The 20610-nt window shown below is 34.4% G+C and overlaps 1 protein-coding gene across 1 annotated transcript; it reads left to right on the top strand.

The window, feature by feature from the left end:
- The first annotated feature begins 791 nt into the window (after nucleotides 1–791).
- Nucleotides 792–18159, top strand: LOC136024768 (shootin-1-like). The gene is made up of 4 exons (XM_065700221.1): nucleotides 792–897; nucleotides 11082–11304; nucleotides 13411–13691; nucleotides 17528–18159. Exons 1-4 carry the CDS (start codon nucleotides 841–843, stop codon nucleotides 18032–18034), a joined length of 1068 nt encoding a protein of 355 aa, XP_065556293.1. The 5' UTR covers nucleotides 792–840; the 3' UTR covers nucleotides 18035–18159.
- Nucleotides 18160–20610: the final 2451 nt, after the last annotated feature.

Here is a 20610-nt window from a genome sequence, read left to right as displayed (position 1 = left end):
TAGAATAGGAAGTTTTTTAACTAAATGTCAGCTGGGGGCAAACTAGAGTCCGAGGTGCAAAGCAAAGTCTGGGAGGGGTAGTTTTTCCCCTACCCCATAGTAAATTACGCTTCTGATTGCAACGGCAGTGATTATCATGCTTAGAAGTAGTTTGAAACGAGATATATTTCTTTTTTCCTTTTTGATGTTTGTCTTATATTAGACCTTACCCCGATGGACGGTTTATTCCCTCTTCTAAAGTAAATACTATAGCTCGGGTTTAGTCTTGGGTTTTATTCAACATTTTACTGATATTGTTACTTTGTTTCTTGTTTTCTTTTTTATTTCGCAGCATTTGGTATAGAACCGGCAGTTGATGAGAAGGAAATACAAATTATAATCCCAAACAACGAAAGGCTGAAATTTGTGGATATAATCGAGGGACTATATCTAGGCATTAAGGGGGAAGGTATAATTTAGCTGGAATAGACCATAAATACAATTTATAATAGCTGCCCCAATAAGAATGAAGTTAGAGTTTTTTGTTGTCATAGCTAGTTCATAAATAACCCTTACGCCACCGTTGCCTTTTTTGGGGGGCAAATGTTTTGTTTTTAAAATCAGTTGCACTTTGACAAAACATCTAAATTTTCTTTAAACATCATTTTTACACATTATATATTTCAATGGGCAAACACCTTCCAGAAGGATTTTTGTGGGAAAATTCAATTGATCACCTGTCAAAAAGGGTTGAATTAATTACTCACCCTCAGGAAGTTTCGCGCAATTCGATTCCGCAATAATGTTTACCATTTGCTTCCAAGCAGGCAAACCTTGTGAAGCTAATTTTCATTTTCAGTAATGAAAAACGAAGAAGGAAATAAAATAAGGATTGTAACACATTATGGACAGAAAACGGTAAAAAACTGCTTTTGGACGTTTGCGTTTTTTACTGGTAGTTATTTCCTAGTTAGACTGGCTGAAATTATTATACTATTAAAGTGACTATTTTGAATTTTGAATTATTAATTGCCTGATTAGTAATTCCAATAATTAGAATTTTACTAGTGGTGTTGTTGGGTATTATTTTGTTCCTCTGTTTGATGTCTAGTTGCAATAAAGAAGATCACAGTTTGTTAGAGGGTAAAAATATAAATTGGGTTCTCTCTTGATTGCTCTTTCTAAATGCGCCCAAGCCCCACCTCAATGGGGACTGACGGTACCTTTAACCTATGTACAAAAGGTTTTGATTCTTTTTTTCCAAATAGGCTTCATTTGGCAATATGAACTAGCTTTCGAAGATATAAGCACAGAAGACATTGAACAGCAAAATTCTGTTCAGAGCCTAGGGCTATGTCTGGCCCCATTAGAAAAGGTGGGACACCATTGCTAAGACAGCGATTTTTATGTTCCAACAGGGTACTAGTCGAAAATTCTAATAGTATATTTTTTCTTCATGGTTAATTACCTTTGTTTCATTAGCACTTTAATGAAAACTATATATGTCTTGAAGAGTATGGAAAGAAATAATAAAAAATTAAACTAAATATTCGATATATAATGATATCAATTGCAGAAAGCTAATCAGTTCAAAATTCCCTTTCATTGTAATTTTTTCTTTCATTTTCAAGGTTGTAATAAGCACAAAAGAAAATATTTGTAATATAATTCGTTTCCAGTAAAGCGTCAATTACACGGAGGGTTTTAAACTTTTACAGTTAGGGAGGGCAGTAGCCAAACTCTTGTTTGTAGTGAAAACTACATGTGTCTGGAAAAGCCTTGGAAAGAACTAATGAAGTTAAACTGAATATACGATATATAATAATATTGGTTGCTAAAAACTCATCAGTTCAAGATTTTGTTTCACATTATTTTTTATATTTTCAATATTGATTACAACATTAAAAATACAAAACAAACAAAACAAAATATTCGTAATAAAATTCGTTTTCAGTAAAGCGCCAGCGACGCAGTAGGCTTTAGACTTTTACAGCCAAAGCTTACCCCTTTTCTCTTGTACTCTTTGTCCAAAATCGTGTTTGTAGTGATTTCGGTCGTTTTTAGCTTTATCTGCGTATTAAGTTTAAGTTTTACTCGGTATAAGATTCATTTATTCACATACATTAGCATCTCTTGAATGTTTGTTTGCTGTGACTGTTTATACAATTTCTTTATAGTTCGTTTTGGCTTTCATCTATTCTTTATAGTAACTTCTGGTCGTTTTGAGATTGAATTAATATAGGTGTTTATTTCTGCCGAGCTTAAGTTCATATGTCCTTTACTTTTCTTTGAAGAACGTCTGTTTCGATTTTTTTTTCTTTTTAATTAATAACAAAAAAGCGTTGGATCAGTGTTGAAACAAATTAATTAAAAAAAAACAGTGTTTTTAAAGGAAACTAAAGAGCGAAGTTGAAACTTAAAACGTACAAAAATCATAGCTTCACAGTTTATCTAATATACATCAATAAAACTAGGGCAAATGGACCAACTGATAATATTTCCCTGTGTTGGTATGATTATAGAAAACTAGCGCTTTACTGAAAACACAAAATAATTTAGAAGTTTTAGTACAATAGAAGCAAACCGATTAAGGACACTTTAAAAAAAATAAAGCATTTTAGGATCGCCGCTTTATTTATTTATTTTCTTTGTATCTCTACTATTTATATCACTACTATATTTTTTTTTGTCACTTCTGCACAATGACCTCAGTTCAATGATTGAATATCGTTTTGGCTTTGAAAGACCAAAATGCTACCCGATAAATCAATTCATTATTTGTGTGTGCTGTTCAATGACTTTACGGCTATTAAAATAATATTTATTTTATGCTTAAGTTTTAAGATTGTTTTAATTGTATACTGGAAGTTACTAATATCAGAGCTGCTGTAAGACTATGAAAAGTGTTATAGATTGATGTGTTGTTGTCAGGCTGTATACTTACTTTTGACTCCTAAGTCAGTATTCTTGTTTGTTTTTGTTTTTTATTCTGGCCTCTGTGTGTTTTCAGTAAAGCACTAATTTTCTATAATCATACAAACTTAGGGAATATTATCAGTTGGTTTATTTGCACTAGTTTGTGAGATAGACTGTGAACCAATAATTTTTGTTCGTTTTAAGTTTCAACTTCGGTCCTTACTTCCCTTCGAATAACTTTGTTTTTTTTTTTTAAACTAATCTCTGCCCGTTTTTAATTAAAATTTAATATAGAACAAACACTGCCATGATCTATTTATTTTTACTTGGGGGAAGCCCTCCCTCTTCATATACAGAATAAGTTCTGTTCGTTTTAAGTTTTAGCATTGTTCCTTAGCCTACTTCAGTTTGATTTTTTTTTTTTTTAATTTAATTTGTGACGGTTTTCAAATAATACTAGTGAAACTCCATCCCTCTTGTAAACTTTCTCCTGAAAAATTCCCCCAGAAGCTTCCTTTCCCATGGAAAACTCTTCCCTTGGAAAATCCCCCTCCCCCTACAAAAATTCCACTCTAGAAATGTCCGAATATTTCCCAATAACAAATACTAGGATATAAATACTAGGAAACCCTTTCTTTAAAGACTATGGGAACCAAAAGAAACAATGATTTGACAAATTCGAATAAATTGATTTAATTTTTTTCCAAAATACTAAAAAAAGGTAAAACAAAAGCGAAGTGTTTTTTTTTTTTTTCATCCAGAAATTATCAGGAAAAAAAATCTAGTTCCAATCGGTCAAATTTTGGAGGTTAGTCGGAGGTTAGTCAGTAAGAAAAACAACATTTGTTCAGAATCACCGTAGTCTGCCTTAACACGTGCAGGTTATCCACACAACCATATAGAAGGCACAAAACCATGACTGATAAAAAAAAATCCCTTTAAGGACTTGAGCCTTTGACGTCCTAATTCAAAGTTAAAGCTCTACCGACTGAACGACGAACTCTATTAATCTGATTTAATCTATTGGATTTTGTAGGACCATAATTGTGTGATTTACAGCCCTTTTCTCAGGGACTATGGAGTGTCAGGTCACCACCAAAAGTATGGTTATTGCACCTTTCAACTATGCTAAAAAAATTACCATCTCATTATTCTGATCGGCCGACTTCAGGAGAGGGGCCTTTGGGCTGGGGGGACTCGGGGGAGGGTGCTAGCTGCCCTCCAATCTGTTTGGTCAATTAAAAGGGCACTAGCAATTTTAATTTCCGCTCGAATGAGCCATTAAACATCACATTATGTTTTTCTGGTAACTCGCTAGCCCTGGTTAAAAAAAAGGAAAAAAGGACATATCAGTACTACCCATGCAAAAAAGTGATTTCTTTGTTGTTCAATGTGGGCAACTATACAACTCTAATTACCCTATAAAAGTTTTTTGACCCTACTAATTCCAGTGGTGCAACTTTGATTTTGATCTGATGCCGTTTTTGGGGGGTTTTAGGCTCTTTTTCAAAATCATTTAAAATTTGTTTTCTCAATAAACTTTTACTTTTAAGATTGACTGAATTACTAATTACCATGCTGATTTCAATGGTGCAATTTTTATTTCTATCCAGCGCCATTTTGAATGAGTTTCATCAAGGCCGTATCCAGGGGGTTTAGGGGTTTGAATCCCCCCCAAAATGTTTGTCTGACTTGTAAAAACGTAAAAAAATGGATACAAAATTTCTTATGCGTTTTTAGGTGTTTTGTGTAGCCCTCCCCCCCGAAAAATTCTCTTGTTAAACACCACCCCCTCCCAAAAAAATCCTGATACAGCCCTGGGTTTCAGGCCCTTTTTCAAAATCAACAGGAATTTATTTTCGCTATAAACTTTTACTTTTAAGATTAACCAAAACACTAGTTACCATTCTTACTTCAGTATCAGATGGCAATTTGTTTTCACTAGGCAGTTTTTTTTTTCAAAACGCGTTTTTAACTTCTGGTTACTATGGACTATGGCTCGCACTTTACTAGGTTGCAGCTCCTGTTGCAACCATGAACTTAAATACGGCGCACCTTGCGCCTGGAAGTTCCATGGAGAATTTTTCCACTACTAATTCAATGGTGGCGAAAAAAGCAGAAGTAGGAACTATTATTAAAATGTATTTACATCTATAATTCACGGAGAAAGAGGCCAGAACTACCTCCATTTTGAAGAGTTCCTTTTTCGACTTGATAATGCATAACATATTCTTTCATGTGCCTCTGAACATAGCTAAATGTGTCTTTATTTTAATGCAGGCTATTTGCCATGTATTATGAAACGGTAAAACGGTGTAGCCCCAGCTGGTTGGCCAAAAAGGACAATCTTCGGCAATCTTTCATCCTTCATCCGCAGAACGTGGCCTAGCCATCTCAACCTTTCTTTCATTATAGCCCTAGAAAAGTGGGATTGAATCACATTTTTCATACAACCTACTGTTTGAAATACGGTCAGTCCCCAGAACAATCCGTAGGCAATTTCTCTGGAAAACATCTAGTAAATTTTCGTCCGCTTTTCGAAGCGCCCATGCTTCAGAGCCATATTTGACCACTGTCATTACTGTTGCTTCCAATATTCTAATCTTGGTTTGCAGACTTATCTTCCTCTTGTTCCAAACCTTTTTTAACTGTGAAAAAAACACCCTGAGCCTAAGCTATTATACTTTTAACGTCTTCACTGCCCCCACCGTCTTTACTAATAATACTACCAAGGTAAATGAAGCTGCCCACCTGATCAATCTTTTCGTTACCCAACGTGCCCATAATTACGCAAGGTTGCGAAAAAAAGGGCAGCATAAAAAGATACGTAACAGCCTAGAAATAGGATCAAATCTGCTATTGTCATGTGTGTTTTTTTCTTGTAGTCTGTTTTGAACTATCCTATCTTTATTTTCAATCCAGGTTGTTTATCATATATTATGAAAAGGTTAATAGGATGTTTTCTGTTATGCTTATATAATCAAACCTTATATCTGAACGATTTTTCGGGCTATTCAGTCTAAAAATGTCCAGTGTGAACATCACTCCTATGGATGTTGTAGTATGTGTTAGTGTTTACATTATAAGTTGAACTAAAAAAAAAATTGTTTTTTTTAGTGTCAACAATCTTTTTCCATCAGTTTATTTATTTATTTTTTTTTAATTTGCTTCACACCAGAAATTGTAAAAAAATGATCATAAATCATAATTGTCAAGTCTGGAGCATTTTCCACCTTGGCTTATGACGGGTTATAGGCTAGGATGACCCAATAAGGAGATATGGGACTCGCATACAATAATTGTCTTTTTTTCAGCCACCTCGTATTAAAGAAGTAATCCTAGAGAGTTGGAAGGGGGATTCTTCAGTCGGATATCTAAAACTATACTACTTCTTTTAAAGCCCAAAAGAAAATTGAGGTCAACCAGCCCCATTTCCATACCCTCTCTCCTAGGGGGTAGTCATGTTGCCTCCAATGGCACTGATAATCTCATACTGAAATTTTTGTCAATACATTATTGCCAGTATATTTTAACCGCAATAGCCAGTATTGTTAGGGTTAACTTTTTAAGTCTTATTTATTCTTTTTGATTCCTAAATAGCTATCTTTATTCACCTTTTTGTTCAGTATAGTCCCCCATAAATGACACAAAGTGACGAACGCACAAACAATATTGTTTTATGTTTTAACGATTCAAGTGTATTTTATATTGTCTCTGACGGATACGGCTATTAGTGGCTTGACTTGTTATTGTTTAAGTGAACCTGATAGTGTATTTAAGACTTGACAGGCCGTACATGGGCCGTATTTTTGATGCTGGCATTTATATCAGACCAGATGCTATCCAAATGAATTGTCTAAGGATAATTCTAGGTAATCGTTTGACTGCCGTACATCAGACAATAAACTGTAAGAAAACATGGCTCGATCTTACTCTCTAAGTCTATAATGATAGAAAGGTTAAGGTTATGGGCGATGGCCTACAAGTTGCCAAAAATTGTACTTTTTAGGCATCTATCTGGGGCCCGCGGAGAAGCAGTATTCTCTCAAATCGGGTAAGGAAACGTCATAAGAACGGGTTTAAAGGGAATTAGACTTCATGAGAGGTGCTAATGAATGAACTTTAACAGATTTGGGTCCTGAGGAGCTTGTGCAACTGTGTTAGCCTCCAGTGACTTGGTGCCACAATGAGTTGTTAGTAGTATAAGTACTAGTAATGCGTCACACACCTAATAAAAGCAAGATTTTTCCCATTATTTTATATACCGAAATTAGGTAATTCTTGTAAGATTCATCTCGGGAAATATTTAGGTTCTTTTACAGATTATTCTTATTGACCAATGTAAGCTGTAGGAAAAATGTAGTTCAATCCCACTTTCTAGGGCTATGATGAAAGAAAGATTAAGTTGGCTAGGCCACATCTTAGGGATGAAAGATGACAAATTGTTTAAGATTGTGCTTCTTGGCCGTCGATCTTGAGCCGAGCTAAAGCGAGGTTGTCCCCGAATTTGATGTTGAGAGGTCACAAGAAAATATTTAAAAGAAACTGCAATTCAATGGGTGGGGGTAAAGCGAGGGGGTACCCACTTTCAGAAATCACTTACATCAGGTTGTTCATGCCAAGCGTGGCTGAAATCTGCTTAGCATGACGGAACTGTGTGACATACGTGGCGTTCTGAGACGTACTCAAGGGGGCGTGGGCACCCCCTAGGGATAAAGAGTGAAGTATGAATAGATTGGGATGGAGGAGAAATATGCCAGCTGGTTGGTCTCAGGCGGCTTGATTGTGCATTGAGTTGTTGGTAGAAGTCGCAGTTTTTACTACTGATTATATGTATTAAAATTTTGAACAGCAATTGATCAAACAGTTCGTGGTAACGAACTGTAGTAAGGAGCGACCCGGCTCAATAGTAACCGGAACTTTAAAAAATGGAATTTAATACCAATAGTTACATCAAAAGAATCGCATTTTTATGCTGATTTCAAATATATAAGTTTCATCAAGTTTAGTCTTACCCTATTTACACTAAACTTTAGTCTTACCATCCACACTTTAGTCTTACACTAGTTTTTTATTGCTTTAAAAAGTAGAGTTGTGAGAAAGAGTCAAACTTTAGCGTAAAGAGCGAGGCTTTGAGGAGGGAACAACCCCGTTCATATACGGAATAATTTTGTTTGTTTTAAGTTTTATTGTCGCTCCTTACTTGCAGTTAAAAAAAAACTTTTTTTTTTTATTTAATTGTCTGACCTGAAACGATGGTTTTCGATGGAAAATGAAGTATTGTCAAGAAGTTCAATACATGCTTAAGGTTTCCATGTTTCACCAAAAGCATCATTTATGCCAACCAGCTTACCGATACTATAGTAAATTTTTCGAAGTGATACGATAATATTAAGAGTTAGTAATTACGGTGTATAAGTTATTTGAAAAATACTGCCAATATCTAGTAGTGTGGGATAATAGTTTGAGATTAATGTACAGGAACAGGAAAGTCTACGAAAGCAGAAAGTATAGTATAAGTGCAGCAAAGCTTAAAAAATGACCCGTTATGTGGGACTCCTGCGGTGTCAATAAAGTTCTTCATAAACTTAACAAACCGTTTTCCTTCGCAAAATAAAACAAAACCCTGTTGGTTTACAAAAGTATCAGGGGATTACATAGATGTATCGTCCTTTCAGTTCACTCTTGATTCTTTGCTGATGAAAATCAGTTCATCTCCACCTTCGGTCTGTTTCACTGGTTGTGAACCCACTGGACCTTGATTACTTTCTAGCTGAGTTGACGCATGCTCTTAAGGTCGCCTCTTCTGTATCTCTACCTTCGACAAGGGTCAAAATAGGGACACAGAAACATAGTTACATGTCTGACTAGTCCAATTGCAAACTCGGAAAGAAATAAACCTTGTTTAAGTTTTTCAAGAAAGTCCGTCACGTTAACCAGCATGTCACAAGCCCAGATGAGCCGAATTCTTATCAATACCGTTATATCCAAGAGGACTATGCTAGAATAGCTTTTAAGTCGAAAAGTTAAAAGACGGACAAACTTAGTTGTGTGTGCAGAGTCGTTCAAAAAGCGGGGGGGGGGCAACCAGGACAATTGCTCGGGATGCCATGGCTGGGTGATGTGGCTCAGGGTTGCCCATTTTCATCAATATATCTCTTTGATTCTGCCTTTTTGCTTATATTTGAGTCGGAAGTGTGGGGTGATGTAATTAAATGACAACATTAGAGCCCTGCATTGGAGTTTAAGTTGTGAAGAAATGTTCTGATTCTCTCTGGCGGGGGAGGGGCTTTGGGTTGCCCACTTTGATTAAATGTGTCGCTTTGATTCTGCTTTTTTGCTTATGTTCGAGTCGAGCGGGTGGAGTATGTAATTAACGTTTACCAGGAACAACTGATTGACTTAATGCCAACATGGGAGTCCTGATTCTCTCTTACCACTAAGTGACAAAGAAGCAAGATCTGATAAGTGTCAGTTAAAAAAAAAAAAAAAAAAAAAAAAAAAAAAAAAAAAAAAAAAGTTTACTAAAAAAGTGGCCAACCAACACCGATTATAGGGCTAGATCGGGGAAATGAACAAAATCCAAAATCAATGTCCTTAAACGTCTCTTGTTGCTAGTTTGCTAACAATATCTAACATGGAAAAAATAGCCGTGAGTTTTTCTATACCGTTTCTTATATACCACTGTTTTGAATGAACCTTTTCAACAGTGCTTCCATTTTTATTTTCGGACAATCTGTAAAATCTTGGTGGTTTTCAGTAGAAAATAAATAGATGTACTTCCGGAAGGGAAAAAATCCGGACGAATTACGGACACCAAGTCTTAAGCATTGAGTTTAAGTTGGGTTGATACACTTTTTCCACTGCCGTCCCCAGACAGTTAATAACGAAAGATAAAGTGAAAACGCAGGTCATTGTCTATTAATATTCATTTAATTTAATTTTAACAAAAAGAATGAAAATTAATACAGCCTAATAATACATATTGATGACGGCACTCTATAAAAAAAGAGAAAGAAAAAAAAGAAAAAGAGAAAAAAAAAGATAAAAAAAGAGAAAGAGAAAAAGTAAGAAAAAAAAGAAGAAGAATAACCGTAAGTTTGACGCTTCTGGCTAAATTAGAAACTCATTTTTAGTCTGACGTACCAAGTTCGGTTAGAATTAGTTATTTTAATTTTTGTGTTAAAGAATTTGAATTTTGGTTCCTAGTGTATTGGCAAATAAGCAAAATCTGTATTTTAAAAAAAATCGGAATTTTGGTAAAATTTTGTAATGTATTTTTGGTTGATAAAACCGAAAATGTAAGTAAAGTTCGTCTTGGATCAATATATTTTACGTTATTGTTTTGGAATATTTGATATTTCATGCCAAAAAAAATCAAGAGATTATTCGCGTACTAAACGCAGAAATGGAAAAATTACAAAATTCGATAGCAAAAATATACAAAACAACAATAGAAGAAGACAAAATATGATTACATTTCAGAATTAATTCTTCACAGCTTCTTTAGAACAAATTGTTAAGCTGTCAAAAAATGAAAATTTAAGAAATGTGACGAAGTTTGATGACAAAATGACAATAGAGGAAGACAGAATATGGTTAGATTTTAAAATTGAGTCTTCAGAACTGCTTTAGAAAACTCTATTTACCTGTCAAAATTTAGGGGAAAAGTAGATGACAAAATGTAACGACTGAAATTGGCAAAATGGCAGTAGAAATAGAAAAAATATAGTTGTATTTAGGAGTTGTGTCTTCACAACTGCTCAACTTTCTTACACTGTTAAAATTAAAAGATATATATACATATATATATATATATATATATATATATATATATATATATATATATATATATATATATATATATATATATATATATATATATGTATATGTATATATACGACGAAATTTAATGACAACGTGACAGTAGAAGGTGACAAAATATGACTTTATTTGGAAAACTTTTTTCAAGTGTAAAAATTTAAAAGAAAAATTAATCTAGAGCACCCAAATTTAAACAAAATGGCTAAAAAAATTGTTCAATAACTACAAGCGATGGAAAAATTGGGATTTTGAATATAGTGTCAATAAGTTCCTGTTAGAATCATTTGTATTAGATTTTTAATCTAAAAAAAGAACGTTTTGTTTAGTTCCCAACATAATCAACTATGTTTTTCTATTTTTAGGAGGTCAACACGTCTCGGCAGCTGCAAATAGACCCCAGGGACATATCAGTGAAGATCCCACAGGCTCAGTTGACCCAGCAGGGTCACAAAAATTTGCTTGAGTCTATTATTGAGAGGAATGTTAGAAATAAGCTACAACCAAATGCTCTTACCATGGAACTGGATAATCAGAAGAGGAAATCGTTACTATTGGAAATGGAAAATGCGGCATTGCGAAAGAAAGGTGACTTATCTCCCCCCCCCCACCCTCCCAGAGAAAAATTGAGGAATAGAAAATATATTCAGTACTAGCTTACCCTTCGCACCTTGTTGCAATCTCAAAAGACAGAAATTTTAAGGAAACCTCCCATCTGACAGTTCTCCACAAGGACAGTTCTCCCTATGTAAAATTCCCCCATGTGGAAAATTTCCCCTTACGGAAACTCCTCAAAGAAAAATCCCCCCCACCAGCGGAAAATTACTCTTCAGTGGAAAATCCCCGTCCCATGGAAGTTCCCCTCGACAATTCCCCTTCGTTGGCGAATCGAGACCAAAAATGGAAAACACGATAATACACTGAATTTTTAAATATGAACGTCAATCTTTTTCAAACGTCATGCTTTCCATAACAGGGTTAATCCAAGACCACCAGTTTGGACCTTAGGAGTCCAGTGCCGTCATACTTACTTACTTACTTAATCTAGACTGAGCTTAAAAATAAAATAAAAAATAGATTAAAAGAATACTTGTTACTTATATCCATATTAGAAAAAACTATGGTACCGATCTCTTTGTAATTTAGGCTCCGGCAATTTTGTCCCTGCCTTCTCATCTCGTCTGGTCTTCCTAGTCTCCTTCACTCTTAGCTAACACGTGTAACCTATGCTTTGTTTAACTGCCTTTGCTTTTTCATTTAGTTTATTCCCTTTTAATTTTGCGAGTTTTAATTGTTTTTACTTTTTTTAATAACTTTTTGATATTTTGATAAATTTTTTTCTGACTTATATTTGGTTGTTGTTTTTTGTGTGTGCCTTGTGACTGAATTAGGCCCATCTGGGATCCTGATAGCCATTTTTCAAAAATAAAATCATATCCTAAAGAATACACATTTATAAAAATGTGCTTTTATTAAAACATTGGAGAAATTAAAATGCATCACAAGAAGTTTTTGGAAGCAAATCGATCTTCTGTGAAGTTAAGGTGAATAAGTTAAAATTAACATTTTGTGTGTTGGCTACTAGTCAGCAATAAGTTATATTTCTTGGAATTTTATCATATAAACTGCATAAAACGACATAATCGTATCTGATTCACAATAATTATGGCTAAAGTACGTCCTTTCGCAGAAAGTTAGGATAATCGTGACTTTTTCTTATGAAATTAGTGTTCATATAGAAATTTCCAATTCAGTAATTTGATCTTCTTAAAAATAGCACATGAATGAAAAAAAAATTTGATAATTTATTTTACAAGTAGTAACGTCCGAACTATCAAAGTTAAACAAAGAATAGACATAATACACTGACTTTCTTAGAAGAAGTTACGATTCATCATCCTCATTGTAACTGTAGAAATGATCAATAAACACCCACACATAATATTGTATAGAGAGCCGGTATTGAGAGCAAAAAAAAATATCGGGTTTGGTGGGGTTTCTTTTAAAAAAAATGCATATTTGTGTGTTTATTAGGAAAAAGTCTTTCTGGTTGTGCTCACAAAATGAATACTGATTATTCGAGTATTTTATGTATTTATGATACCCGAATGTATATTGCATATATATTGAACTGATACAAAATTATTATTAATAAAAGCCGCATCGAGCTTTGTAGATGTCACTAACTGTTGAAATTAAATCTACTGCATAGTCTCTTGATCTCATGAATTTGTTTACTCATTTTGTTTTCATGAGCAAAAGAATAACGAAAAGTGTTACCTAGCCAACTATAAACTATAAAGTGCCAACTAGCAGACAATAAAGTGAATAAATTCATATTTTAATTTATTGCGATATAATGCTTTCAAAATGTAATAGCAACAATTGTTCGAAATATGCCACTCATTCAATAGTACTCATACAATACTTTAAGCCCCCCCCCCCCCCCTCTCTTAGAGGACAAAAAGTATAATCGAAGAATTTTGGAAAATAAAAAATGTCGAGCCCTACAACGTCCCTCCGGGGTAATTAGTTGTAAAAGTCACAAGTTGAAGTCCCTCCCCCCCCAATCATATATTTAAAGAAGAATTTGCACGTTTCCTTGTAGTCATACGTTACATGTACCTTCACATATCATAAAGCTTAGTATATTGACTACAATTACAATCAGTGATAGTTTTATTTTTCTTACAGTAATGCAATTGGAAGAAGAATTGAGAGGTTTTAAAATCCCTCCTCCACCTCCACCTCCTCCACCCTCTACTCCTTATACACCAGCTACACCAAAATCTGTTTCAAGCCATCCTCTACTCTCCATAGCCCATCTGTTCAAATTCAAGACCCGACCAAGTGAGAAAAAGAAAAAATACAGAAGAGCTAGCTACCCAAGCATTGACACACGTGAACTTGATGCATTTGAAGAAGCTGTTGGACAGATAAAGCAGGGTAAATACAGCCTGAAACATATACAAAAGGTATATTTATGTTGTATATTAAAGGTATTTTTAAAATAGAAAGTATATTTTAAAGGTATAAAAAAGGTAAAACCTTTATATTTAAAGGTATATTTAAAGGTATGTTTAAAGCTATATTTAAAGGTATAAAAAGAAAGTATAAAAAAGTATCGTATATTAAAGGTATATTTATTTAAGAAAAAGAAAAAATACAGAAGAGCCAAAATACCCAAAATACCCAAGCATTGATATACGTGAACTTGATGCATTTGAAGAAGCTGTTGGACAGATAAATCAGGGTAAATACAACTTGGAACATATACAAAAGGTAAAAATAATATTAATTCTATCAAAAAAATATTCACAGGATGCCAGAAATACTACCAGAAATAGGCCAGGATTTACCAGTTGGCCCCCGAGGTCTGGGCCTAGGGGCACACAATGCCAGGGGGCGTAATAAATTATCGCTGAGTGATTTTTTTTGAACAAAAACTGGACTGCTGTGATTTATCGTCGAAAAAAAATATATAATTCAATGTAGGAAATAAGTGACCGAATAGTTTTTGCACCATATTTTTGGATAGTTTCTTAGTGGCTTAAAGGTTTTGAGGAAGTACAAATCCTAGGACGATAATTGACATAGTACCTTTTTATACGTTTAAATTATGCAGTGCTCGCTTTACCCTTGCCTCTGTACTTTCATTAGAATATCAAGAAAAACGAGGGAAAACTACTCAAAGTACTTAAGTATTTTTTAGTAAAAGATGAATCTAAAAAAAAGGAAAGAACTACTTCCTTTATTAATGCTGCAACACACCTGCATTTGGCCGTGCAGGCCAATGAGAGACTAGAATAAGGGATAATTTCAGTGGCACCAGTCCTTGCCACTTTGCAATGGCAAAGACTTTTCTGAACTTTTTAATGAGGATACAAAAATTTATTTCTCAAAATCAAGGGGGGATGCTATTTTTTGCATTTGTAATTTTTTGTCTGAGGGGGGAGATTTTATATCTATTTTTGTTACGTGAAAAACATTTCGTGGGAGTGGGGATCAAATTCCAGAACCCTCCCCCTGGATACGCGCTTGTAAAGGGGGGTGGCTCAGCACCAAGGATCAATGAGTTGAAAAATATTTTCTTACTCAAAAAAAGTATAATAACAATAAAAAATGTACCTGGTAACCTACTGAAAAAAGTATGCTTGGTTTATTAACAAGGTTGAAGGGAAAACCTCAATGAGGAGTAGAAAAATTTATTTATAAATGAATTCTAGCTACGAAAGGTTGTTTTGCGCTCATTTTCAAGGTCAAATATGAGTTATTCTTATACTATATCGCATTCAGGTATGGGTCTCAGCCCCTCCAACGGTCTTTCTGAAAACACCGATGTATATGTAGATTAATAGGGATGTATTTCTTAAAGAATTACAAAGTCATTGCATTTTGCCAGGTACATAATATTTAATGAATGTAATTAATAAAATTGGGGTAGTTTTATAAGTATCTGATGTGAGTTCCTGACAGAAAAACGATTATAGAGCTTGAAAAAAAATGCCAAGTACATTTTAATTTCTCCAATGTTTTAATAAAAGTACATTTTTATAAATGTGTATTCTTTAGGATATGATTTTATTTTTGAAAAATGGCTATCAGGATCCCAGATGGGCCTAATTCAGTCACAAGGCACACACAAAAAACAACAGCCAAATATAAGTCAGAAAACTAACGCCGCATGACTTTGATAGAAAAAGATTTTTCGACACTGGTTCCAGTGGCGAAATTTAGTCAAAATCCTAGGAGGGGGGGGGGGAAGTCGGAACCAATTTTCCTAAATGAAGTGAAAATAACAGTGAAAACAAAAAATGATCCATAAATTACCATAAAGGCAAAGATATACTGAAAAAAAAACTGACCTGTTTCTCTGGATACTTGAATTATGCAGTTTGATCTTAGTTTCGACAGTTGTTTTTTTTTTACAGAAACTAATATTTCAGCTGAGATGGGGGGCAAACTGAAACCTGAGGGTGAGGGTAAGCAAAGATGGGCCTGGAGAGGGCAGTTTACCACCTGTCCCATAGCAAATTACACCCCTGACTAGTGCAAGTTCTCACACTTATAAGTTACCCATACTCTTTGGCTTAGATATTTTACTGATCGAAAATTTCAAAAAAATAAATATCGTTTGGTTACATTCCAAAGTCTTATAAATCAGTTTCAAAATAAAAATAAAAATTTATTTCCAAAAAATGTTCGATTTTTTATAAACCTAGATATAAATTTTGTCAATCTTAATGTCAAAAATGAATTACGTGATTTCTAACAGAATATTGGCAGCGCTAGAGAATGTTTGAAATTAGATCCATTCTTCCAAACTAAATTACTGTTTACATGTGTAGCGTAGACACCTCAATTTGGAGAAAGGGGGAGCCATGGCTAGAATCTCTCCACTGAACGTCTGATTAGTAAAATATTGCTTCTATCTGTTCAAATAGCTAGATTGCATACATTTTAAGGAGTTTTCACAAGAGTTCTCTCCACCTGAAGGTGTTTCTGTACGTTCCTTAGAACAGACATGCTAGGGATGGTAAAGACATCTGCTTAACTCCTCCCAGAATTACCTTAGACCATTCCGTATTTCCTAAGTATTTTCGAAGACCAGACTTCATTTCTATGATGTACAAACAATTGTTCAAAGAGGGGAAAATCCTTTTATTATACGGTGAAAAATAATTATAAAAAATTCTGGATCTTTCGATCACATAAACAGCAATTGTCAGCAGCAGATAAATTCTGCTGATGCTGATGACGGTCTATGATATTCAGAATTTTTGTAATTGTTTTCTACTGTCTAATAAATTGACTTATCCCAATTTGAACTGTTATTTGTATGTTCGCATTTCCTTAAGAGTTTTTGGTGCAAATCGCCCATTTCTAGCTCTTTTGAAGATTGTCGCCACCTATAAGAAAATTAAACGTGTACGTACCTCTTCATCTTCCACCATTTTCATAATAATTTTGAAATCTTTTTAGCCCCTAAGCCCCTAGAATGGGCTTTTTAGCCCTTTAGCCCCTAGGTCCGAAGCAACGAGTGTGGGTGACTTGCAAGAGGGGGAACTGGTGCTGGTGTCGTCAAAAGATCAACGGCATCTAGCATTTGTCGACATCTGACATTTTTCCAGTTTTCCAGACAATTAATTTAATTTGTGTAAAAGGTAAACTTAGTATAGTAATAAGTGTCTGATCATAGATCCTAAAAGAAAAACGATTACAAATCTTGAAAAAAATGCCAACTGTCATCAGATGCTAGATGGCGATGTTGGTCTATTTTTCCCTACACTGGTGCCAGTTACACTCTTTTAAATTGAACATACTCTTTGACCTGAAGATTAATAATTTGTGGTAACTGCCTCTTAACAACAAGAGCCCAAAGTAACATGAAGGAAAGTTGAAACTTCGTATTCTTAAGGTTTATGTGTCCGTGGAAATATTTGAGTTTCTGATCTGTAACTGAAAGGCGAAATACAACCATTAGTTTCATTAGTCTTGGGAATGTCCTTCTACTAAGCCAGAATTATGTTGTTGCTTAGCCTTTTCCTAAGAGAATGATCTAAACTTGCTTCGAAAATAATAGAATTTCATGTTTTTCGAATATAGAATACAGAGGAAAATTATAATTTGGTATATAGGTATTGCTGAATCTCAGTTATAAAATTATAGAAAACTTTCCAAAAACGTAAAACTGCTGAAAACTTAACATACAAAAACCTACATAAGTAGCATAAACCTTGGCTACTCTCTTTTGAACTGTCACCACTCGCATTTGAAATAAAAAAGTTAAATCCCGTTATGTTTTTTTCAGGAGGATAAGAAGTCTCTTTCCGGACCTACATCTCCTGAAAGTGAAGAATTTCGCCATGTGATTGGAGAAATTGAGCACAAACGTGAAAAACGTCTTAGTGGCTTGAGTCTAAGCTCTTCGTCCAGTACAGAAAACCTGAACTTTGGTCGAAAACATACCCTAATCAGAAGTGACGGCAGACCATCCTCACCTGGAATAGCAGAACTCAACTCTGTTCTAAAAAATCTCCAAGAAAACAGAATACGGCACGTCAGTGGAAAGAGTACAAGTAGCGAGTCTTCCAGGACTGAAACGCGTCCTAATTATAGAACAGTTGTAAGATTTACTGACGAAGACACAGACGCCAAGGTTATTACAAGTGGTCCATCTGCAATTGGAGAGGTGCCAAGACTTTTTTCACCGGAGCTTGTCACCGCAGTAGCACAAAGCTTAGCAGATATTGGTTACGATAATGACACTCCAGCAACTTGTAGTGAATGGAACGATGAGGAAGTTACTTATTTTTAGATGAGCCGTACCTTAATTGAGCGTAAAAATACCGTCGTTATCCTTTGTATTTGTTGAAAGAATTAATTGAACCGTCCAAAGGCCAATATGACTCCGTCCATGAAATAAATGATTTTCTAGGGAAATTGTTTAGTATTTAAGCGTGTGCTTTTTTAATTTTAATCCTCATTTAAAGAGAATATTTTTGTATGAAGTTAAGATTTACTGAATTACTTTGGCAATAAAACCTAAAAGGGTGTACTTTGCCAGATTGGTCAATTATAAGGGTATACTTGCCAGATTGAAAAGCTCAACTGACTTTACTCATGCTAAGCATGACAGTTATGACTACGTCATATTAGTTCCTCTTTTTCTCGCCGTCAAAAGTAATTGAAGTACACTTAAAACTGAGTTTCATATTTGAGAGATACTATGGGAACCAAACTAAAAATTCACTAAATAATTAAATAAAATCAATAAAATAAAATAAAATAATTTTGATATTAAATAAAATGAACAAAATAATTATTAATAATTTAAATAGAATAAAATAATTAATAAAATAAAATAATTAAATTATTAAATACAATTGAATTCTTAAGCTTCATTTCTTAAACACACCACTGGTCTGTTTACCTCACAGCTGTGTGCAGAGGGATCATACCATTAAAGTTATTTGTAGGAGAGGATGAGCAAAGAATTATAGCTGTCAGTTTCATCATTTTTTACCCACTAACATTATTATTTATCTTAAGTCAGAGTGTTCCGAGTTACAAATCATACAATTCTGAAAAATACATTTCTGAATAAGTTATAGCAGCTTTGCCTCCCACAGATACTGTCTGTCTTGGTTTTACTCTAATTAGCCATGGCTTGGCTCTCAAACCTTTCCTCACTTTCACCAAGCTGATCGGGTTCAAAATTCAACGGACTTCAGTCGCTGGAGCAACGAATTTTAGCTGTCTGTTTAATCATTTTCACCCACTGAGGTCGTTATTTGTCTAAAATCGGAACACTCCGAGTTACAAATCCACTGATTCGATTATTTTACTGACTACCTGTGCAGTTTTCATTAATGAAGAACTTGCCAACTTACCACTTTTAGTAAGCTTGTGTCACACTGTGTCTATATTACGTAAAAAAAACATATCAACATGAATTTTAAATTGTTTTATTTATTAAACACAATTTTTCAATTAAAAAACAAAATAAATATGAAAATATTTAACCGAGTTTTGTTCTTTGTACTTTAGTTCTTTTTAGAGCCTTAGTGCAGCTACAATATTTTAAGGTGAAAATAATATCATTTCATTGAGTTCACTGATATTAATGGGTATAAAATAAGAAGCCAGCACTTGGACTGTGGTATATGTTCGGTAACTGTATTTCCCAACTAATGGAAACAAGATGATGGGCAGTAAAAGTTTCACTTTTTGCTACTAAAGTAAGTGCTTAATTCTAACCCTAAGGCTGTACCAATACAGGCATAAATTGCAGGCGCTGCTAAGCTACCACAAGTTTTATTTCGGAAAATTGCAAGGGAGGATGGAGCACAATGTTTATTCTTACGGTGGACAGAACAACGATTTTAAATGCCCGAGGAAGATATGACATCGTGCAAAACCCATACAGAAAAAAAAGCCTGCTGCTATCAAACAGTTCTTGGCAACGAACTGTTGTAACTCTAAAAAATGGAATTTTGATACCAATAGTTACATATAAGAATCGAATTTTTACGCTGATTCTAAATATATAAGTTTCATCAAGTTTAGTTTTACCCATCAAAAGTTACAAGCCTCAGAAAATTTGCCTTATTTTAGAAAATAGGGGAAAACATCCCCTAAAAGTCATAGAATTAACGAAAATCACACCATCAGATTCAGTGTATCAAAGAACTCTATTGTAGAAGTTTCAAGCTCCTATCTACAAAAATGTGGAATTTTGTATTTTTTCCCAGAAGACAGATCACAGGTGCGTGTTTATCAAACAGTTCGTGGTAACGAACTGTAGTAAGGAGCGACCCGGCTCAATAGTAACCAAAACTTTAAAAAAAATGGAATTTTGATACCACTAGCTATATCAAAAGAATTGCATTTTTAAGCTGATTCAAAATATATAAGTTTCATCAAGTTTAGTTTTACCCATCAAAAGTTACGAGCCTCATAAAATTTGCCTTATTTTTGAAAAGAGGAGGAAACACCCCCTAAAAGTCATAGAATCTTGATGAAAAACGCACCATCAGATTCAGCGTATCAGAGAACCTGACGGTAGCAGTTTCAAGCTCTGATCTGCAAACATATAGAATTTAGTATATTTTGCAAGAAAGATCACGGATGCCTGTTTATTTGTTTTCTTTTCCTGGGGTGATAGTATCGATCCAGTGGTCCTATAATATCGCGAGAGGGCTCATTTGAATGTAAATTAAAAGTTCTTGTTGTCCCTTTTAAGTGACCAAAAAGATCGAAGGGCAACTAGGCACCCTCCACGCCCCTTTTTATCTCAAAATCGTCTGATCAAAATTTTGAGATGATCATTTGGTTCAGCATAGCTGAGAGATCGAAAAAGTATACCTTTGGAAATATCATGACCCCCCACAG

Source organism: Artemia franciscana, chromosome 3 (genome assembly GCF_032884065.1).
Source record: "Artemia franciscana chromosome 3, ASM3288406v1, whole genome shotgun sequence".
Lineage (NCBI taxonomy): Eukaryota > Metazoa > Arthropoda > Branchiopoda > Anostraca > Artemiidae > Artemia > Artemia franciscana.
The sequence above is the reverse complement of the archived record's forward strand: the minus strand, read 5'-3'. Positions and strand labels throughout refer to the sequence as shown.